The sequence below is a fragment of the Camelus ferus genome, chromosome 5, assembly GCF_009834535.1.
Source record: "Camelus ferus isolate YT-003-E chromosome 5, BCGSAC_Cfer_1.0, whole genome shotgun sequence".
Classification (NCBI taxonomy): domain Eukaryota; kingdom Metazoa; phylum Chordata; class Mammalia; order Artiodactyla; family Camelidae; genus Camelus; species Camelus ferus.
Genome location: NC_045700.1, coordinates 87,716,095 through 87,736,256, shown reverse-complemented (window position 1 = coordinate 87,736,256; position 20,162 = coordinate 87,716,095). Strand labels below are relative to the sequence as shown.

Genomic DNA, 20,162 nt, shown 5'->3' with positions numbered 1-20,162 from the left:
GATTTAACATCATGACCAATGACCGACACACCCATGCTCTTCGGCCCTGGGTGCCTCTGTCCACCCCTCTTGCGTTACTGGAGCCCAGCAGCACCAGACAGCTCCCCTCCCCTTGTATCTTGCTCCGCCTGGGGTCCAGGCACAAACCACAGTGAGACTCCAATGAAAGGATCTGCCGGCCCTGGGCAGGGCTGCTCCCTATGTCCTATTCTGAAATCTACCTAGCTCAAGGTGGTAGACTATACGAATATCTGCGCCCTCCAAGGCAAATCCCACTTTATTCCAACCCAAACAGAGGCGGTTTGACTCCAAACCCAGGTTCATAGCAGGACCGTTGACCTGAGAATCTGATAAACCAACATCTGTCTCTCCTGATGCCTGGAATATTTCATTTCATGAGTCAGTTGTTTGGAGTGTGGATAATATGTCTCTGTTGTGAAGTGCCAATTTCTGACCTATTCATTTCCATGGTCCCTCTCTCACTGGGGGTCAAATTGAACAGGGCATCTTTCCTAGAGTCTTGAAGTCAATGCTCCACACCATTTGTGAGCACTGGCTTGAACAAAAGCACACATGCCCTGAGGAAAGGAGATGCCTGAATCTATGCCAAATAAAGAAACACAGCAACCCAGACAGTTCTATATGACTGCAACTAAAGGACCTGCCAAATCACTGTGACCCCACGGAACCTCCCTGCCTGCCTCTTCCAGACCAGGGTGAGTGCTTGTCTCCCTTGCGTACCTGAATCAGAGGAGCAGTGACCTGAAGGTAGCTTAAAGTCTCCCCACTAAAAATGGACATGGCTTTCAACTTTTATATGAAATCTTTACTGCTCTGTCTAAGGTTTTACAGGGTTGCAATTACAGGAGAGAAGATAATTGATAGTTTAAGCTTGGCATATTTGAAACTAAATTCTTGTTCTCAAAAGAGTGCTTGTCTTCCAGGCACTCCCTTCCCGCTCACTGTCAGTTAAGAGCAACTTCATCCTTTCGGATGCACAGACCGAGAAGACACTGGGGCCACGGGGGCTCCAATTTTCCTCTCACACCTGCACATCATACACTGTGTGTGATTTCACCAATAAGGGAGTCAGTGTGTGGTGGAAAGTAACCTCTTAATTTTTCAATTCCAATAATAGGTCTCCTGACAATAAAATATACTCAAAGTAGTTACTGTTTTATTAACTCACAATTTATACTAATAGATCTGTTCACTTACGGGCACACAAGAGTATTCTGATCATAATCTGCAAAGTGACAGTTAAGTACTAAAGGCAAAGAAATAAACCTGACTCACTAATCTTTTGTCTGACTTACATAAGAGGGCACTTGTAGACACCAAATTTTTACTATCATGTAAAAACCTACTAGCGACAGATCACCCACTGATCACTCTGAATCCACCTGAAACACAGAGCAGGGGGTCATAGTCACTTTGATGGGTTTAGTTGCATCTTTGGCTGAGACACATTTGAAAAATAAAAAAAAAGAAGATATTGATGAGTCTTTGAATGCCAATTTTATGTGGTTTATTAGCAAAGAATTGGTTTACAGAATCAGAAAGCAGTACAGAGACACAGGATGGAGAAGCCACAGGAAGAGGGGGAAAGAAATGGAAACAAGCATTTCAACAGTAAAATATCAAGAAAATATAACATTGAAAATCATCACTCCACCTTGTTGGGCCCATAATTTGCTGATGGATGGAGAAGAGTTGTGTTGTTGTTTTTCATTTGGAGGGAAGATCTCACGGACCAGAGGATCAAACCCTTCAGCCTGAGAACCAGTCTCATGTCACCCTTGTGACACTCAAATCAGGGAGGGCTGGCAGAAACAAAGAAAATCTTACCAAGGAGGCAGCTCCCTGCAGCATCTTCTCAGAAGCGGAAGCCGCCCCCTAGTGGCAGCACTGCCTCTTGCAGCACCTCTGCTGACAGCAGCACTTCTGCTGACAGCAGCCCTTCCCGCAGCCGCAGCCGCAGTCACACGAGTGGCGGCGGCACGTGCGGCGGTAGCAGCAGACCACGGGGGTGTTGCAGCAGCTCCCGCAGCAGCCCCCACAGCAGCCACAGCAGGAGCCGCCCCGGTAGCACCTGTACGAGGTGCAGCTGTCACAGCCGCCACAGCCACCGCCACAGCCACCGCCGTAGCCACCACAGCCGCAGCCACCACTGCAGCCACCGCAGCCACAGCCACCACCGCAGCCACCACAACCACAGCAGCCCATGGTGTCAGTAGAGAGGACTCAGGAGAGGGGAGGATGGAGACTCAGGAGGTGAGGAGCGTCTGATGTCGCCTTCTGCCCCAGGGGCCCTTAAATACTGTCCCTCCTCTGCTGTAGCCCAATTGCCACGGAAGGATCTCACAGGACCTTCTATTTACTTCCTTCTTGAGAACCTTGAAATAACTTGCTATTTTTAGCAGAGCATCCTCCTTTGGGAACCTGGACTTTTTTGTTATGAATGATATACTTGTGTGTCATCTTTAGTCCAGAACTAGAAAAGTGAAGGCTGAAGTGTAGGGAAGAGAAGGTCTCAGGGGCTCAGGATGTTGCCTGTATCTCAGACACGACCATCGTAGATGTTTCCTGGGTCTCTGGGCACTCAGCAGGGTTTCTGCACGGTGCTGGGCACCCGGAACGGAGAGCAGGGAGAGACCGGACAGCCTCGGCTTCAGGGAGAAATAGATCAAAGGAGGGCATTTTCAAGCTTTCTTCTCTGGCTTTCAAAAGCCTAACTTATCAAGGAGTTGCCAGTTGTCAACCAGGGACCCCAAAGCCCTGGGAGCAGCACAGAGCCAGCAAAGCTGGGGCGTCTCCCCTCCAGAAGCTGCAGAGCGTGTCCCCAGGGGGACTGTGGCGTGGTCCCTCCCTGGGAGCTGTCTGGAGCTCCTGGCCAGGCAGATCTCAGTTCTCAAGACAGTCAAACAAGAACATACCTCTGCGGACCGCTGTTCACACCTGCGGGCTACCCGGGGCAGAAGGACATGGCCCAACAGGTAGAGTCAGCCAAATGGAGACCAATCATTGCAAATAAACATTCCCCGGGGCCATGGTCGGGCAGAAACCCTGGGTTTGGCCACAGGTCTTAAACCTGGAGAGGCACGAGAGAAGGCCAGCCACCGGATGAAAGCCTTCTTATTTTTGTTTCCCAATTATTTAACAGAAAAGCAGCAAACAGGAACTTCCCTCTTGGCAGATGACATAGAAGGAGGCTACACAAAACTATATTTTTAGCATCTGACGTCACACACATTCTCTTGGGCTTTTTGGATGATTTTTAACAATCAAGCAATTCTTCTTGTGAACAAAGAATCTCAGGGACCCCGAAACAGCGAAGCTGTGTTTTAAGGTGAGATGCAAACATACATGTTGGGATGTCTGCTCTTTCCACTTCGATCTGGTTCTTACTCATTCATCCCACAAGTTTCTGTAACTCAGGGGTGAGTAATGAGTCGAAGTAGACAGAAAAACCATCTTTTTCTATCCTGCAATGCCAAAGAAGTAGATAGAGAAACAGAGCATTTCCCTGGCTCTAGGTTCAGACGTTAATGGCTATAAAACATTGAAGATTATTCTTAAATGTTGTAGGCATTCAGTTAAACCAACAACTGGCTGATGAACACGTACATCAGGCCAGGCACTATTCTAGACCCCGGGGCAAAACATACATACACACTTACATTCTTATGGGCACAAAGCTCTCAGAAGTGTGTTCTAATGCAAATATAGGTTTAAGAGATGGGATTTAGCAATATCAGCTGGCCAACAAGGAAGGACGTAAGAGGCCTCGTGAGAACTTGTATGGGAAGTGGGATAAACAACAACAAGGCACAGGCTGGGTCTCTGGGCTCAGCTCCTGAAGATGGTATATAAGGGCCCCCCCCAGCAGAGGGCAGCATCAGACGTCCCTCACCTCCTCCTGAGTCTCCGTCCTCCCCTCTCCTGAGTCCTCTCTGCTGACACTATGGGCTGCTGTGGTTGTGGTGGCTGCGGTGGTGGCTGTGGCTGTGGTGGCTGCGGTGGTGGCTGTGGCTGTGGTGGCTGCGGTGGTGGCTGTGGCGGCTGTGACAGCTGCACCTCGTACAGGTGCTACCGGGGAGGCTCCTGCTGCGGCTGCTGTGGGGGCTGCTGCGGGAGCTGCTGCAACACCCCCGTGGTCTGCTGCTACCGCCGCACGTGCCGCCGCCACTCGTGTGACTGCGGCTGCGGCTGCGGGAAGGGCTGCTGTCAGCAGAAGTGCTGCTGTCAGCAGAGGTGCTGCAAGAGGCAGTGCTGCCACTAGGGGGCGGCTTCCACTTCTGAGAAGATGCTGCAGGGAGCTGCCTCCTTGGTAAGATTTTCTTTGTTTCTGCCAGCCCTCCCTGATTTGAGTGTCACAAGGGTGACATGAGACTGGTTCTCAGGCTGAGGGGTTTGATCCTCTGGTCCGTGAGATCTTCCCTCCAAATGAAAAACAACAACACAATTCTTTTCCATCCATCAGCAAATTATGGGCCCAACAAGGTGGAGTGATGATTTTCAATGTTATATTTTCTTGATATTTTACTTTTGAAATGCTTATTTCCATTTCTTCCCCCCCCCTTCCTGTGGCTTCTCCATCCTGTATCTCTGTACTGCTTTCTGATTCTGTAAACCAATTCTTTCCTAATAAACCACACAAAATTGGCATTCAAAGACTCATCAACATCTTCCTTTTTATTTTTCAAATATGTCTAAGCCAAAGATGCAAGCAAGAGTGTGTTGGATTCTGGTGATGTCAGCTGGATTTTCTGATCAACCCAGTGCAGGTGTGAGGGGAAAATAGGAGTCCAGGTGGTACCCAGTGTCCTTGAGGTCAGTGAGATGACATGGATAAAGTTGCTGTTAACTGAATGTAACCGGAAGGGAGTGTCTGGATGAGAAGTACTCTTCTGAGGTCAGGAATTCAGGTTCAAACATGTAAATCTAAACTTGTCCATTGTCTTCTCACCTATAATTGTGCCCCTGTAAAACCTTGGATAGAGCAGTAAAGGTTTCATATAAAAGTTGAAAGCCATGTCCATTTTTAATGGGAGACTTCAAGCTACCCTCAGGTCACTGCTCCTTTGATTCAGGTCCACAAGGGAGATGAGCACTCACCCTGATCTGGAAGAGGCAGGCAGGGAGGTTCCGTGGGGTCACAGTGATTTGGCAGGTCCTTTAGTTGCAGTCATATAGAACTATCTAGGTAGCTGCGTTTCTTTTCTTGGCATGGATTCAGAGGTCTCCTTGCCTCAGGGTGTGTGTGCTCTTGTTCAAGCTGGTGCTCACAAATCATTTGGAGCACTGACCTCAAGTCTCTAGAAAAGATGCCCCAGTTCAATTTGACCCCCAGTGAGGGAGGGATGGTGAAAATGAATAGGGCAGAAATTGACACTTCTCAGCAGAAGCATAGTATCCACACCCCAAACAATTGACTCATGAAATGAAATACTCCAGGCATCAGGAGAGACAGATGTTGGTTTAAGAAGTTCTGAGGGAATTGTCCTGCTGTGAAACTGGGGTTTGCAAGCAAGACCACATCTGTGTGGGTGGGAATAAAGTGAGATATACCTTGGAGGGAGCAGATATTCCCAGAGTCCAGCACCTCAAGCTGAGGTGAATTTAAGAGTGGGACATAGGGGTCAGCCCTGCCCAGGGCAGGTGAATCCCTTCATTAGAGCCTCACTGTGCTTTGTGCCTTGACACCAAGGGAAGCAACATGCCTGGGGGCATTTCTGCAGGGGGAGGGGAGCCAGTTGGTTCTACTGGCCTCCAATAAAGCAAGGGATGGGTGTAGGTGGTATGGACAGAGGCATCCAGGGCAGAAACGTATGGCTGCACTGGTCATTGGCCACTGTTTTAAGTCACTTCCTGTTGCCTTAAACCTTAAGTAGAAACTTGCTTGGTTGTAATCTGGGGTCTGGAAGGTTGTGGGGAATTAGAGGAAGACCCTGCTCCACCCTGGGGATGGGGGATGGGGGAGGGAAGGGGCAGCAGGCCTGGATGGTGTAAGGGCAGGGGTCTCCAGCAGGGTACACCCAGCCCAGCAGAGCAGGGGCCCCTAGATTCAGTGGAGGCAGCAAAGGGGCTCCGTGGTGAGGAGGCTGGAGGGGGAGGAGTCCAGGTGGGCACAGTGATTGGGCACAGCTGGGCCCGGGTGTGGGACCCGGCACCCTAGGGACCTCTCAGGACAAGCTGAGGTGGGAAGTGCAGAGGCAGAGGGTGGGGCAGCAGTGACTACCAAGGGACAAACCACCAGCAGCAAGCTGGGGATGGAGCCAGCCTTTCCCCCACATCACACAGCGGTTACTGTGGGATTTAATGGAAATGGGGACCTACTGTCATTAGACTCCTGGACATTTGGGTGATGTGAAGCTCGACACTAGTTTGTCCTTGTTTGGAAAACACTGTGTGCTGTTTATAGGGAAGATCAGCCTTGTATACAAGCGAGTACAGACAGCGCGGGTCTGAGAGTAAAATGTGCTTGAGGCTCATCTGATAACCATTAGGTGTATGTAGCACAGTTTATTTGGCCAAACCCCTATGCATATACTTTTAATCCTGTAATGATTGACTAAACATACTACCCCTGTTAGAGCAGGCAGATAGCTAGATATGAGCAGAGAAAGGGGGACACAGACCAAACGGCAGGAATTGGACAGAAAGGAGGGCCACAGGCCAAATGCAGGAAACCACACATCATGTAAGCACCAGGGATCCCTGGATAGAGAAAGAAAAGCACAAATCTTTGGGCTGATAAGGGATCATGATTTTGGGGATGACAAGTGGCCTGGAGAAGAACAAAGAAAGGTGAGAAAAGGCAGGAATTTCCAGTGTCTGAATGTAACCTTTTGCTCATTATGCCCTCATTTCAATAAAATTAGCCTTGCAGATCAGAAGTACCCATCATTCACCAACACCATGACACTTCTGATCCAGACTAAATAAGGACAAAAATCCCTCCTCCCTTTGGGAAGGTGGAGTTGGTATGATAATCAGGGAATACGACCCCAAACCCTTCCCTCCCCAATGAATATTTCACCCATTTATTTTCACACCCTCTGTAGCTAACTTGCCAAGGAAACTCAGGGCACCCGCTCACCTGAGCCTGCCCTCTCTCCCCTGAGAGTGTACTATCCATCCTTTAATAAATCCTCACTTTACCTTTTTTAACCACTACATGTTGCTCTGAATTCTTTCTGGGGTGGGACAAGAACCTGGAACACTGGTTGCATCTATCAGCAACACCCCCAGGTATGGGGTCAGATCCCAGGGCTCAAATCCCACTTTTAATGCTTACTAGTTTCTGCAGTAACTTCACCTCTCTGGTCCCTTATTCCTCAAATGGAAACAATAATGATAATAATACTAATTAATAATAATAATAATAATAATAATAATACCGAATCCATATGGTCATTATGCAGATGAATGAATCAGTCTTGCCACAAATTAAGAGCTTGATGAACATTAGTGCCACATTACATCTTTTCTATCTTCTGATTATTTCCTTGAAGCAATTTTCTATGATGTAATTATGAGGTCAAATGTTATCTATGTTTTTCATTCTGATAAAAGTTACAAAGTTGTCCTTTATAAAAATATATCAGCTATTCACTCGCACACTGATGCTTGCTTTATAATCTGCATGGACATTAGATAGATATGAAATAACGTTTTGTTACAACAGCAGATGAAAAACATTAGTATTTTTCTTGATTATTAATAAGGTTGAGCAGTTTTTTCCTAATTGTACACATTTGTTGATCTTTTGTATTTTTAAACTGTTTATTGTAAAGAAAATTTCTGTGTAGCACAGGGAACTAGATTCAATATGTTGTAATAACTTTTAATGGAAAAGAATATGAAAATGAATATATGTAAAAAATTAATTAATTAATTTAAAAAAGAAACTTGAAACATATGTTAACTGAAAAAAATGCACAGCCTGAAAGTTGAGAGCTCTGTTTTATTCGATGGACTTTCTGAGGACTGGAGCCTGGGTGATGGCGTCTCAGATTGCTCTCAGAAACTGCTCTGAGGAGCAGGGGAGGAAACAGGATATAGAAGAGTTTTTGAACAAAGTCCAGGTAATCAGAACAGCCAAAGGTTACTGCTAATGAAAGAAAACCAGCTATCTCAAGTTAAGGAATTTAGCACTTTTCTATATATGGGAAGGTGCAAAGGTCTGAGCTCATTGAAATCATTCCTTTGATATGCAGCTGGCCAACTAGGGCCAGTCTCCTGCCTGTTTTATGTCATCTTGAGTCCCTTCAGGGCACCCGTGGGGGTGGCAGCAGAGGCCAGGCTGCCTGCTTGTCTCCATCCTGAGTTCTCTCTGGCCCCTCGGGGAGGCAGTAGTGGTAGCGGCTGATGACCTCAGTGTCCTTGGTTTCTGATGATGGCAGGGAACAGCTCTCATTCAGACTCATGTGACTAACTCCCAGCTACCCAGCATCACTAAGATTCATTCATGGCCAATTATTTCTAAATGCAAAGTGATAATTTAACCCATACAATCCTCACTATTGTTGTCATTGTGTTTGGAGACAAGGCTCTCCCACCTGGGTGTGTTTCCTCAGGAATCTGAGACACAGTTGTGTGAAGGAAAAGCTGGGCTGGGCTAACTTGTAAATCTAAGTTAATAAGCGTCGGTTTGCTGATTCCCTGCTCCTGTTTTTTTTCGCTAGCTAGCTGGGTTTTCAGAGAGACATATCTGGCCTTGGAGTAGTTGGTTTGCTGCCCCCCTACCTCTGCTTTTGTGGTAATGATGCTGCTAAAGCTGTTCCATGCCTATTGGCCGAATACCCCAAGCTTGTAATTAACCCTATAAAACCTCATACACACACTTTGGAGGTGCTCAGAGCTTCGAAACAGAAGTCCCTCTGAGCCCGCCACCGTAATAAATCTGAGTACTCCAACCCTCTGAGTCGTGCTGGTTTTCTGGCTGGCCTGTTATTTCCATAACATTTCTGGAGGCCCCAGTAAGATTCAACTACGCCGGCCCCTTGAGCCGCTGGACTGGTGGCTCCGGCCGACTGGGGCACGAGACAGCTAACGAACAGGGTGGCGCCGCGCAATGGTATTCTGGGTTCTCTTTCGTGACAGTGACTCACCCCCCCCACCCCCAGGTGACTGGGCTGCAACCAGAGCCAGACTCAGTGGAGGGACACACAGATTCACCAGGTGGCCTTCCCAGACAAGGCAGGAACCCCCAGGGAGTAAATCAGGTCCTGTCCCTAGTGGACAGAAGAGGAGGCTGATCACCTCCTGCAGGCTTCCCGTCTGTTGGTATTCCAGATGGGAGGTCAGGTCAGATTAGGTTAGAATAAAGATGCCCCTGTGATAGGGAAGGGAATGTGCAAATAGCCTCTGTATGTTAGTGGGAGTGAATGTGTGGCCTGTGAAGCATGCAGTCAGGCTCGAGTTTGTAGCCCCACGGCATTCCGCTACGGAGTTTGAGTGAGTCCCAACCTGTGGTTCCGTGGTGACCACATACAGCTCATGGTGGTATCGGCCCCTCGGGGTATCAATCAGAGTCAGCGGTTTATACTGACCCGCCAAAGTTAAGAGGCACCTTCATCCCCACAAGGGGAGTAGCCAGACAGATGCAGCGGAAACCCTCCCTTGTCTTGTCTGTGACACCAGCACAGGGTGGCTACACGGGGAGGAAAAGGGACATAAAACAGTGTGTAAGTAAATGACCCCTGTGAACTTGGGGACTAAAATGAGACTATTTTAAAAAGTTTCAGACATGACCTTGTCACCAGTTCCCCAGAATATCTTGTCGCAATTAATAAACCAGCCTCAATACTACTCCTCTGTCTAAAACAAAGACCACAAGACCTGAGCCAGAGGGAGCCACCCCAGGACTAGCTAGAACCCTCTTTTGAGGTCCTCTTTTGGTCCATTTATTCTGCCACCGGCCAGCCTTCCGGCCTCATATTTTGTCAATTTAGGCTATAGAAAAGTTTTTGTGCAGGGACCCCTAGAGCTCATCCAGGCCCAGGAGAGCCTCAGGGACACCTGCCTATCATGGAACCTTAACTCATTGGCAACACTTACAGCCAAGCAGACAGATATTAGGCCCAGTGAAGCAGCAGGCTTTTTAAGAACTCCACCGTTTTGAGGAGTGGAAAAAACAGAGATACTGGGATCACAGTCCTCCGTGCCAGGAGCAGACCCACACCTACAGGCCATAAAATCTGCCAACTAATAATAATGGGAGCCTCAGAATCAAAGCTGACAGTTCTGGGCTGCATGATTGAGAATTTCAAAACGGGGTTCGCAGGAGACCATGGAGTTTAAATGATCCCTGGCAGGCTCCATACTTTGTGTGAGCTTGAATGGCTGACCTTTGGAGTTGGGTGGCCCCAAGAGGAATTTTGGACCTAGCAACAGTGTGAGTAGTCTATCAAATAATCAATCACTGGAACTCTAGGCCACCACGATCGATTCCCATACATTGACTCCTGGCTGAATATCACCCAGACTCTACCCCCATGGATTTGGTTCTGCTCAAATGGACCTGGACAATGTAAGCTAGCATTTCAGCTGGTCCAGGCCAAAAAGACAGATAGAGAAAAACCTATTTTCCAGGGAGACACAGAAAACAAGATGTCCCTGTCCCCTCCATATGCCCCCAGGGTACTGATAACTCCAGTCCCAGTGGAGACACCACCACCCTCTGTATCACCACCTCCCCAACCCGAGGACCCAGAGGCAGAGCCCAGCCCCCAGCCTGAGCTGGAAGGAAGGAGGCTCAGCTCAGTACAAGCCAGGAGACCAGCACCACCGGCCCTCCACATGCCGCTGCGGGAGACACAAGGGCCGCAGCAAGTTGGGGAGGATGGGACTGTTCAGCCCAGGCACCTCGTACTCTGCTACCAACCTTTTAGCACCACAGCCCTTCTCATTTGGCGCCATCATACTCCGTCCTACTCTGAAAAACCACAGGCATTTCCATCACATTACGGTCTGAACACAATTAAGAAGAAGAGCTTCCATAATAATAGCAGATGAAGAGCCACTGGTGAACTGGTCAGGATTTTTGGCCTGCCCTCCAAAGAAAAGGAGCGGAAAGTGTCAGAGTAGGCCACAGATGATGGCAGGGGAAGCCGCTCCGAGCAGAGGCAGCGGACGGAGCAGCGGCCTTGGCCTCAGGGCAGCAGTGGCAGCAGCAGCCTCCGCAGCCCCAGCACCGCATCCACCTTGGCCGCCACCACTGCCGCCATGGCAACTGTCGGGGAGCGCCAGCCCCTGCCCAGTCCCAAAGTGATGCTGGGACGGTCATGGAGCTCTGTCATGAAGATATACCAATATTTGGTCTCTGTCCAGCCCATGATGATTTCTACTGGGTGGTGTGTAACGACTGTAATCAGGCTGTCAAACGGCAGGCTATGATTGACCCCGTAGAGTCTATCTTTCATTCTCACCGGCCCACCTGGGAAGATGTTTGCCAGCTGCTTCTGACTCTTTTCAATACAGAGGAAGAGAGACACATTCTCACTGAAGCATGAAAATGGCTGCAGGGCCAAGCCCCCAGGGACACACTGGATGTTGAGGGGCTGTCATGACACAGGCCCCTGACACCAGACCAGATTGGGACTTTCCCTCAGAGTCCTGGCTCAGAATGTGGGGCCATGGCAGCGCCCTGTGACCTATTTGTCTAAAAGACTGGATCCTGTGGCATCAGGATGGCCACCCTGTCTGTGGGCCCTCGCTGCCACAGCCCCCTGGTCAACGAGGCAGACAAACTCACACTGGGACAGACTTTAAATGTAAAAGTGCCCCACTCCATGGTGGCCCTGATGAACGGCCCAGGTTACAAATGGATAACTAACACAAGGATGACCCACTACCAGGGGCTGCTATGTGAGAATCCAGGGGTCCATCTAGAGACTGTACAAACCTTAAACCCAGCCACATATTTACCTGAAGGGGAAGGGCAGCCTGACCACGACTGTGAGGAAATCATTGAAGAGGTGTACGCGAGCAGGCCTGATCTAACCAACAAGCCCCTGCAAAATCCAGACCTGGAACTTTTCACAGATGGCAGCAGTTACATGCAGGGTGGACAACGGCGAGCCGGTTACACTGTAGCAACAACCCCCGAGAGGCAGTAAAAGCAGAGTCCCTTCCCCCAGGATGGTCTGCTCAGCGAGCAGAGATCTGGGCACTGGTCCAGGCACTCAGGGAAGGGAAAGGAAGACAAGTCAATATATACACTGATTGCAAATATGCATTTGCAGCCTTACATGTAGACGGAATCATCTAAAGCAGAGACGACTTTTGACTGCTGGGGGAAAGGAAATCAAGAACAAAGAAAAAAATTGCACAGTTATTGGAGGCAGTATGGGATCCAAAGGAAGTGGCCATTATTCACTGTAAGGGACACCAAAAAGGAAATGACTCTGTGAGCCAGAGGAACAGGCTGGCTGACCAAAAGGCAACAGAGGCAGTCACCTGGGAACACCCAGTAATTAAAATTATGGCAGCACCAGAGCTCCCCACTTCCCCAGAATCTAGCCACGATGAAAACAAGGGGGCACAGGCCGAACAAGGGAAGAAAGAAAAGTGTGGATGGTGGGTCATGACGGATGGAAGCGTTTTCATCCCGGAACGACTAGCTTATCGCATAGTCCAACAACAACACAAAGTGACACACATGGGAAAAACGGCTTTGGAGGCCCTCCTAAAGCGATCTTTTCTGATTTCTCATCTCCCTACTCTGTGCACATCAGTCTCCCAGCACTGCTTGCTCTGTGCTCAAAACAATCCAAAACAAGGGCCCACTGGGCCAACGGGAGGACAACGATGTGGATGGCTCCCTTCAAAGATTTAGAAGTGGACTTTACTGAACTTGGGCCCAGTAAGGGATATAAGTACCTGCTGGGTTTTGTCTGCACCTTCACAGGGTGGATAGAGGCCTACCCCACCAGGACAGAGAAAGCAAGAGAGGGAGCAAAGGCTCTCCTCAGGGGTGTCATCCCTCGGTTTGGAATGCCTACCTCCATCGGGTCTGACAACGGACTCGCCTTCATGGCAGAGATTGTACAGCAAGTGGCAAAGACACCGAGCATCCGCTGGAACCTGCACACAGCATACTGGCCTCAAGGCTCAGGGAAGGTAGAACAAATGAACAGAACTCTAAAACAAATGATAGCTAAAACCAGCCAAGAAACCCAGCTCCCCTGGGTGGACATTACACCCCTGGCTATGTTGTGGATTAGATGCACCCCAAGATTTAACACTGGGTACTCTCCCTTTAAAGTCCTCTATGGGTGACCACCACCTTTAGTCAGGATGGAAAGCCCCACCCTGGAGACAGGAAATTTAGGGCTCCAACAACAACTGTTGGGACTAGGACAAGTACTACAGGAAGTTTTGGGCTGGGTAATGGAGAGAACCCCCATTTTGTTAGGAGTCCAGATTCATCCCCATAAGCCGGGAGACCGAGTATGGGTGAAGGATTGGAAAAAGGAACCTCTCAAACCAACACGGAGGGGACCATATTTAGTGGTATTAGCTCCCCCTACAGCTGTTAAGTTGCAGGAATCATCTCTTGGATCCACCACTCCAGGGTTAAAAGAGCGACTTCACCTCAGACGGAGGGTCCCTGGAAAATTGAGAGTGTCCCGGGAGACCCGCTCAAGGTCAAGATCAAGAGGGACCAGAAAAGGATCGACGAGCCCTGCTCTAGCCACACCCGGAAGCTGGCTAGCCAATGCTCGCCGGAAGTTTGAGGAAAGCTCAACGAAACTGTTCAATGTATTCCTCTTGTGCTCCCTTGCCTCTTTCCCTGTTTGCTGTACCAACCTGCGTATTGGCAGTGGGGCTGGCCAGCACCGCCCCACCTGACTGGGTTATAGGCCATAGGGTCCTGATAGCTATTTTATACCTTGTTATAGCTAGTGCCATCACCGCGGCATCATGTGTAAGACAGTCATAAGGCTGATGTTACTGACGCTAACGCCCTCACTCCCCTTGCTAGTGGGGCTCGGAGTGGCAGCAGGGGTGGGCACAGGCATCGGTGGCATAGCCTCATCCTCTTATTCCTATTATCAGCTTACAGGTGAGTTAGGCCAGGATCTCCAATGAATAGCAGAAACCCTAGGGGCTCTGCAAAATCAGATTGACTCTCTGGCCGAGGTGGTCTCACAAAACAGGAGGGGTCTGGACCTCTTCACGGCCAGAGACGGGGGACTGTGTCTCTTCATTAACGAAGAGTGCTGTTTTTATGCCAATCAATCAGGAATTGTCAGAGGGATGATTCAAGAGTTCCAAGACCGAGTGAAAAAGAGGAAACATATTTCAGACAAGGGCCGACTGACAGGCCCCTGGGGCCGGACCTCCTGCCGGGCACCGTTCATAAGTCCCTTGACCCTGATGTTTGCAGTTCTGCTGTGTGGGCCTTCTATCCTAGACTTCCTGATCCGCTTTGTCAGTGAGCAGATGGAGAATATAAAACTCCAGATGTCAGCCTCCAATTATGAGCCCCTGCGACAGGTGAGTGATGATGCCCAGTCCAACAGGGGCTGTGAACGCATCAAGGGCGGGGAATGTGAAGGAAAAGCTGGGCTGGGCTAACTCATAAACCTAAGTTAGTAAGTGTCGGTTTGCTGATTCCCTGCTCATGTTTTTTTGCTAGCCAGCTGGATTTTCAGAGAGACATATCTGGCCTTGGAGTGTCAGTTTGCTGCCCACCCCTCCGCCTCTGCTTTTGTGATAATGATGCTGCTAAAGCTGCTCCATGCCTATTGGCTGAATACCCCAAGCTTGTAATTAACCCTATAAAAATCCATGCACACGTCTTGGAGGTTCTCAGAGCCATGGAGCAGAAGCCCCTCTGAGCCCGCTGGTATAATAAATCTGAGTACTCCAACCCTCCGACTGGTGCTTGTTTCTTGGCTGGCCTGTCGTTTCCATAGGCCATTTCTCAGAGGATAGAGGACCTTTTGGACAGGACCTACAGGACTCTAAAAACTTGCAAGGAATAAGATTCGGGTGAATTATTTAATGACGCCTATAGATTGAGTTAACTTGAATAAAAAATCCCTTTTATTTTCCCCCAAATCACTTTACTTAAGCTCACAGGAACCTGGAGACACTGAGGCTTTTGGTCAGTTGAAAACTAGACCCCTACCCCTCATAGGGTCATGATGGAGCTACTGTCAGGCTCTCACTGCCTCTATTTTGCCTGAATTCCCTCAGCGCAGCCCCAAGGCAGTTGTGTGTGCTTAAAGAGTCACAGAGAGGCCACCAGAGCACAAGCATTCAGAACACTGCTCCACCTGCTAAGAGCTCCCTGGGGCACTAGTTCTCAAGTATGATGTCACAGGACACTCCGGCACTGGCGGCGGTATGTCATTGAGAAGCCTGCAGGTTTCCATCAAGTCTTTAACCCTTGTAATTAACCCTATAATTCTTTCCTCCTGAAACCTCCCGAATCCCCGTCACTCCCCAGGCACCCGCACAACACCTCCTGTATACCTCACTGTTAGCATCTGCTCCTGACAGTGCGTTACAGTTTTTTAGGGAAATTTCTGCTTATTTAAATGTTCCTGGACACACTGTAGCTTGCTGTTTGGACATTTAATAAACCTCAAAGCATTCCTTCTCAGTTCATGGAGATCTAGCCCCCTCTTTTTGACAGCCGTGCAGTGTTCTGTTGTACAGATAGGACATTTAATCTGATCTCAGTGACAGACATTTAGTATTTTCTTAGTCTTTAACTACACTGCCATGAATAGCCTTGTAAACAGTCTGTCTTTGCACAAGATGTGAAATTTCTGAATTGAAAGGCATGTACTTAAAAAAAAAAGTTCAGATGCTGAACAGCTGTCCCTAGAAATGTTCCATTAGCATTCTTACTAGTATTGCAGAGGAGTGGCTGTTTCTCCATGTCCAATTCAATGTGTTTATCATTTTCAAAAATAGCTAATAGGGGATGAGAAAATGCTGTATAAAAGTCCTTTGGAAGATGAAATTCTTACGTACCTCTATTCATGCTTATTCAATACAAATGGATGGCTTTTGGTGGTGGTCATGGTGGTGGTGGTGTGGGTGTGATCTTCTATGGAAAATTCATTTTTTTCAGAAAAAAATGTCACCATTCACCTAAAAACTTCATAAACCCAAAAACTGACTTGTTTATATTCAATGTGAAAATTCATTTCTACATTGAGAAGTGGCATTATGCTCTGTTATAGAGAATATTTAGATTGCAGGCAGATCTGGAATTGGCTAAAAATCTGTGGAAATAAATCTTTTGTGACTAAACAAGCATTTTAAATTTAATAGAAGAAATTGACTTGTCAGAAAGGTACCCTTCCCAAATTGAATTCAAAGTATATATGAAATCCATAATATAATGAATTATTTTGGCCAAAAAGGAATATGCATGGATCACAATGGCAGAAATTCTGATGCCCAAGGTAGATTTTATCAAGCTTGGTTGAGTGCTTGTCTATTATTGTCTGTTCACTGAACGCCTTCAAAAAAATGAAAATATTTCAAGACACAGTACAGATTGGAAACAGACAAAATATTTAAAATTTTAACATTGATGAATGTAGAGCTTCCATTAAAGAATAAGCTGTGATCACAATACATTCAAGCAACCCAGCCCAGGGAGGTCTCTTGTCCTCCTTACTCAACGCTGCCCATCCGTCCTCCCTCAGGTAACCACCAGATAAGGTCTTGTGAGGCAGTATATTAAGGATGACTTAGCTTAGTTTATCAGACATTTAGAAGGTTGCTATGTAATAACTAGAAATACAAAGCAGCCACTGTGAAATCAGGAATCCACTGTACTTAGAGGCGGCAGGGGCAGACCTTGGTAGACAAAAGCAACGCACACTTGTCACAGGACAGAACACGGAGGATCGCAGTCCTCCTGGTTCGAGGTCGGGGCTGCGGCTGCTATGCAGGTGCTAAGAAGTGCTCACAGCTTTGATGTTCATTATTCCTGCTGGTGAGATACTTTTCAGGTGTGAAGACTTGTAGTCAAAGCAAAAAGAGATGAAATTAAAACAAGGTCCCAACACAGAGCCCAAAGGGACAAACCTCACCCAGCAGGGCAAGTGGGTCTGGGAGCAGCAGACAGGAACGGATTGGGGGAGGCCGGCCCTGCAGCTACTGCCTGGGGCGGAGACCAGGCCGCCTCCCCCAGGGTCAGCAGACTGTCAGCGTCCCCAAGTGCTGCAGCCACCGGAGCCACTGATGAATAACCGAGATGCTCTCCCCCTTTTCCCACTGGATTTCCTTGTATGATATGTCCTGCCATAAGTATCAAGAAGCAAGAATCACCAAAGCCTCAGAGTCAGAGAAACTCAGCCAAAGAGAAAACTCCCGGGAAGTTCGGGTGACAGGGAGACAGCTGGGAGAGGACAGAGGGATGGAGGGAAACCTTAGCATTGGAAGCAAGCAGACGCCCCCGTGGCGCCTGCGGACCGGCCCCCTAGTGGCAGTATTGCTTCCTGCAGCAGCACTTTTGCTGACAGCACTTCTGCTGACAGCAGCCCTTCCCGCAGCCGCAGCCGCAGTCACAGGAGTGGCGGCGGCAGGTGCGGCGGTGGCAGCAGACCACGGGGGTGCTGCAGCAGCCCCCACAGCAGCTGGAGCAGCAGCCCCCCCGGTAGCACCTGTACGTGGTGCAGCTGTCACAGCCGCCACAGCCACCACCGCAGCCACCACTGCAGCCACCGCAGCCCATAGTGTCAGTAGAGAGGACTCAGGAGAGGGGAGGACGGAGACTCAGGAGGTGGGGGGGGGGGTCTGATGCCACCTCCTGCTGGGGGGTCCCTTATATACTGACTCTGGGGACAGAGGAGAGCAGACACGTGACCACTTCCCTGTTGCTACTTCGCTCCATTGTCATGGAAGAATCTCATAATATATTAATTAGTTCCCCCTCTTTTTTTTTTTTTTTTTTTTGAATGTCAGCTAGATTTAGCAGATTTTTTCTAAGTCAAAAAACCTAAAAATTCCTGGAAGGGCCAGGTTTTGTCAACAGTCACAGGCACACAAGGAAATCTCACGTAGCACAACATGACATGCTTGGACTGACATCTGAACAACAGATAAATACAATCAGGAAGTTTTCCTGGGTACAGTCCAGAATCCCTCTTACCAAGGACAGGATAAATGAAAGGGTCTCAGCCTCAAAATTCATTGCCAAGTGCAGAAGCAGCCCTGATCTTGTCACCAGAGCCTGTTTACTGACTTCCTACCACAGGTTGTAAAGCAGGTCACTGTGCTCCATCATTTAGTAAACTGCCCATTGTGTGATGACTTAGAAAATGCAAATAAATCTTTTCAATGGCTTACCTTTTTCTGGTAAAATCCTTATTGCATTTAAAATAAGAAAGCATTTCCTACCTAGAATGAAAAATGAATTTATGTGCTTGAAGGATTTTTATTAACTAATGTCTAAGAACAAAATCTTACAGGCAAAATCATATGGCCCACGCTGGCAGAGAGATGAAAAGAAACAAAACAAGAGCCAGACAATTAGAAATAAAAAGACAGATACCTCAGAAGAATAAAAGATCGTACATGAAGGAAATACAATCACAGTAGACTAGTTTGACTCGTCTGATGGTAAGTGATGTTAATATGGTAACAATTGTTAACATCAGGTATGTATTTTACTAAAAATAGTGATATAAATATATTGTGAGTGGCATACAAGAGTTAAATCCCCAACTATCTTCACAAAAACTAACATTGTCTATTAAGAAACAGCCATGAAAGAATTAAATAAGAAATAGGGGGGCACAGGGGAGCTCCTGGAAGAAGCAGTTGGCAAGATGGCAGTGCTGTCTCTGCAGAGTGGCCTAGAGGGTGAGGTGGGATAAGAGGGCCTCACGGAATTATTTTAACACCCAGTGAAAAATACACGTACGTGTATTTTGTTAATTAATATTCAAGAACTCTTTGCAACTGAGGGACATGACCCTATTGCACGTTTCGCATGGCTGGGTATCAGCGGCCCTACCACCCAGCCTCAGTTCCCGCTCTAAATCACAAACCAAATAACGGCCCAGAATGTTCCATTACAAAATCTCCCGGCACAGAATTTTGTCCATTGCAGGGGCTCCATGTATCTTTATTAAAACTAATAGACGAATAGTTTTCTTTCAAATAAGTCTCAGGATCAGTGTTTTGAAATAATAGATGGGGAAATGCTCAGAAGGATAAAACACACTGTAGCTGGGTTTCTCAGTCTTGGCACTACTGACATGTGGAGCCAGACGTTTCCTTGTTATGGGAGATGTCCTATGCACTGCAGAATTTTGAGCAGTATCCTTAGCCTCTACCCACTAGTTAGACTCATAGACATAGAAAAACAAACTTATGGTTACCAGGAGGGGAAGTAGGGTGGAGATAAATTGGGAGTTTGGGGTTTGCAGTTGCTAACTACTCTATATAGAATAGATACACAACAAGGTCCTACTGTATAGCACAGGGAACCATATTCAATACCTTGTAATAACCTATAATAAAAAAGAATATGAAAAGGAATATATACATATAACTGAATCACTATGCTGTACACCAGAAACTAATGCAACTTGGTAAATGGACAGTATTTCAAGTTTTTTGTTAATTAAAAACAAACAAGCATTTGCCTTCAAGGAGTCGACATCTGAGAGGGAAACAGAGAATCGATTATAATACAGCTTTCTATTTCAGCTTTCTTTTTCCAGTCATCTTTTCTCCCTGATTGATCCTCTATCAGCAATTCAAATAGATTTTTGTGTACAGTATTACAATACTTTATTGAGTACCAGTTTAAAAGATGTTCAACTTATTTCCTGGATAAGCCAGCCAAGTGAGTAACTGACACTTTCCACAGGGCTTTTCATCCATCCTCCCAACAGCATTTGACAGAGCTGACCACTCGCTCCTCCCTAATACCACCCCCAGCCCCTACCCCTTTTCCTTTTCTCCTTCCTCTTCAGCCTCCTCTGCAGGTCTTTTCCCAACACTGGTGCCCAAGGCTCAGGCCTTTGTCCCTTTCTCCATTATTCTATATCCTCATCCGATCTCTACTCTGTCTTTTTTCTTTCCCATAGTACTCAGCACTTTCTAACACAGCATAAAATTCCTGAATTTATCATGGTCACCCTATATTGTCCCCTCTGCCTCACCCTACA

The 20,162-nt window shown here is 47.7% G+C and overlaps 1 protein-coding gene across 1 annotated transcript in view; it reads right to left on the bottom strand.

The window, feature by feature from the left end:
• LOC116663782 (small cysteine and glycine repeat-containing protein 6-like) overlaps positions 1-2,275 on the bottom strand; it is a 30,877-nt gene extending 28,602 nt beyond the window's left edge. The window contains exon 1 of the mRNA XM_032480412.1: positions 2,154-2,275. Coding sequence (XP_032336303.1) covers positions 2,154-2,226 — 73 coding nt within the window. The 5' untranslated portion in view covers positions 2,227-2,275. The remainder of the gene's footprint in view (positions 1-2,153) is intronic.
• Positions 2,276-20,162: the final 17,887 nt, after the last annotated feature.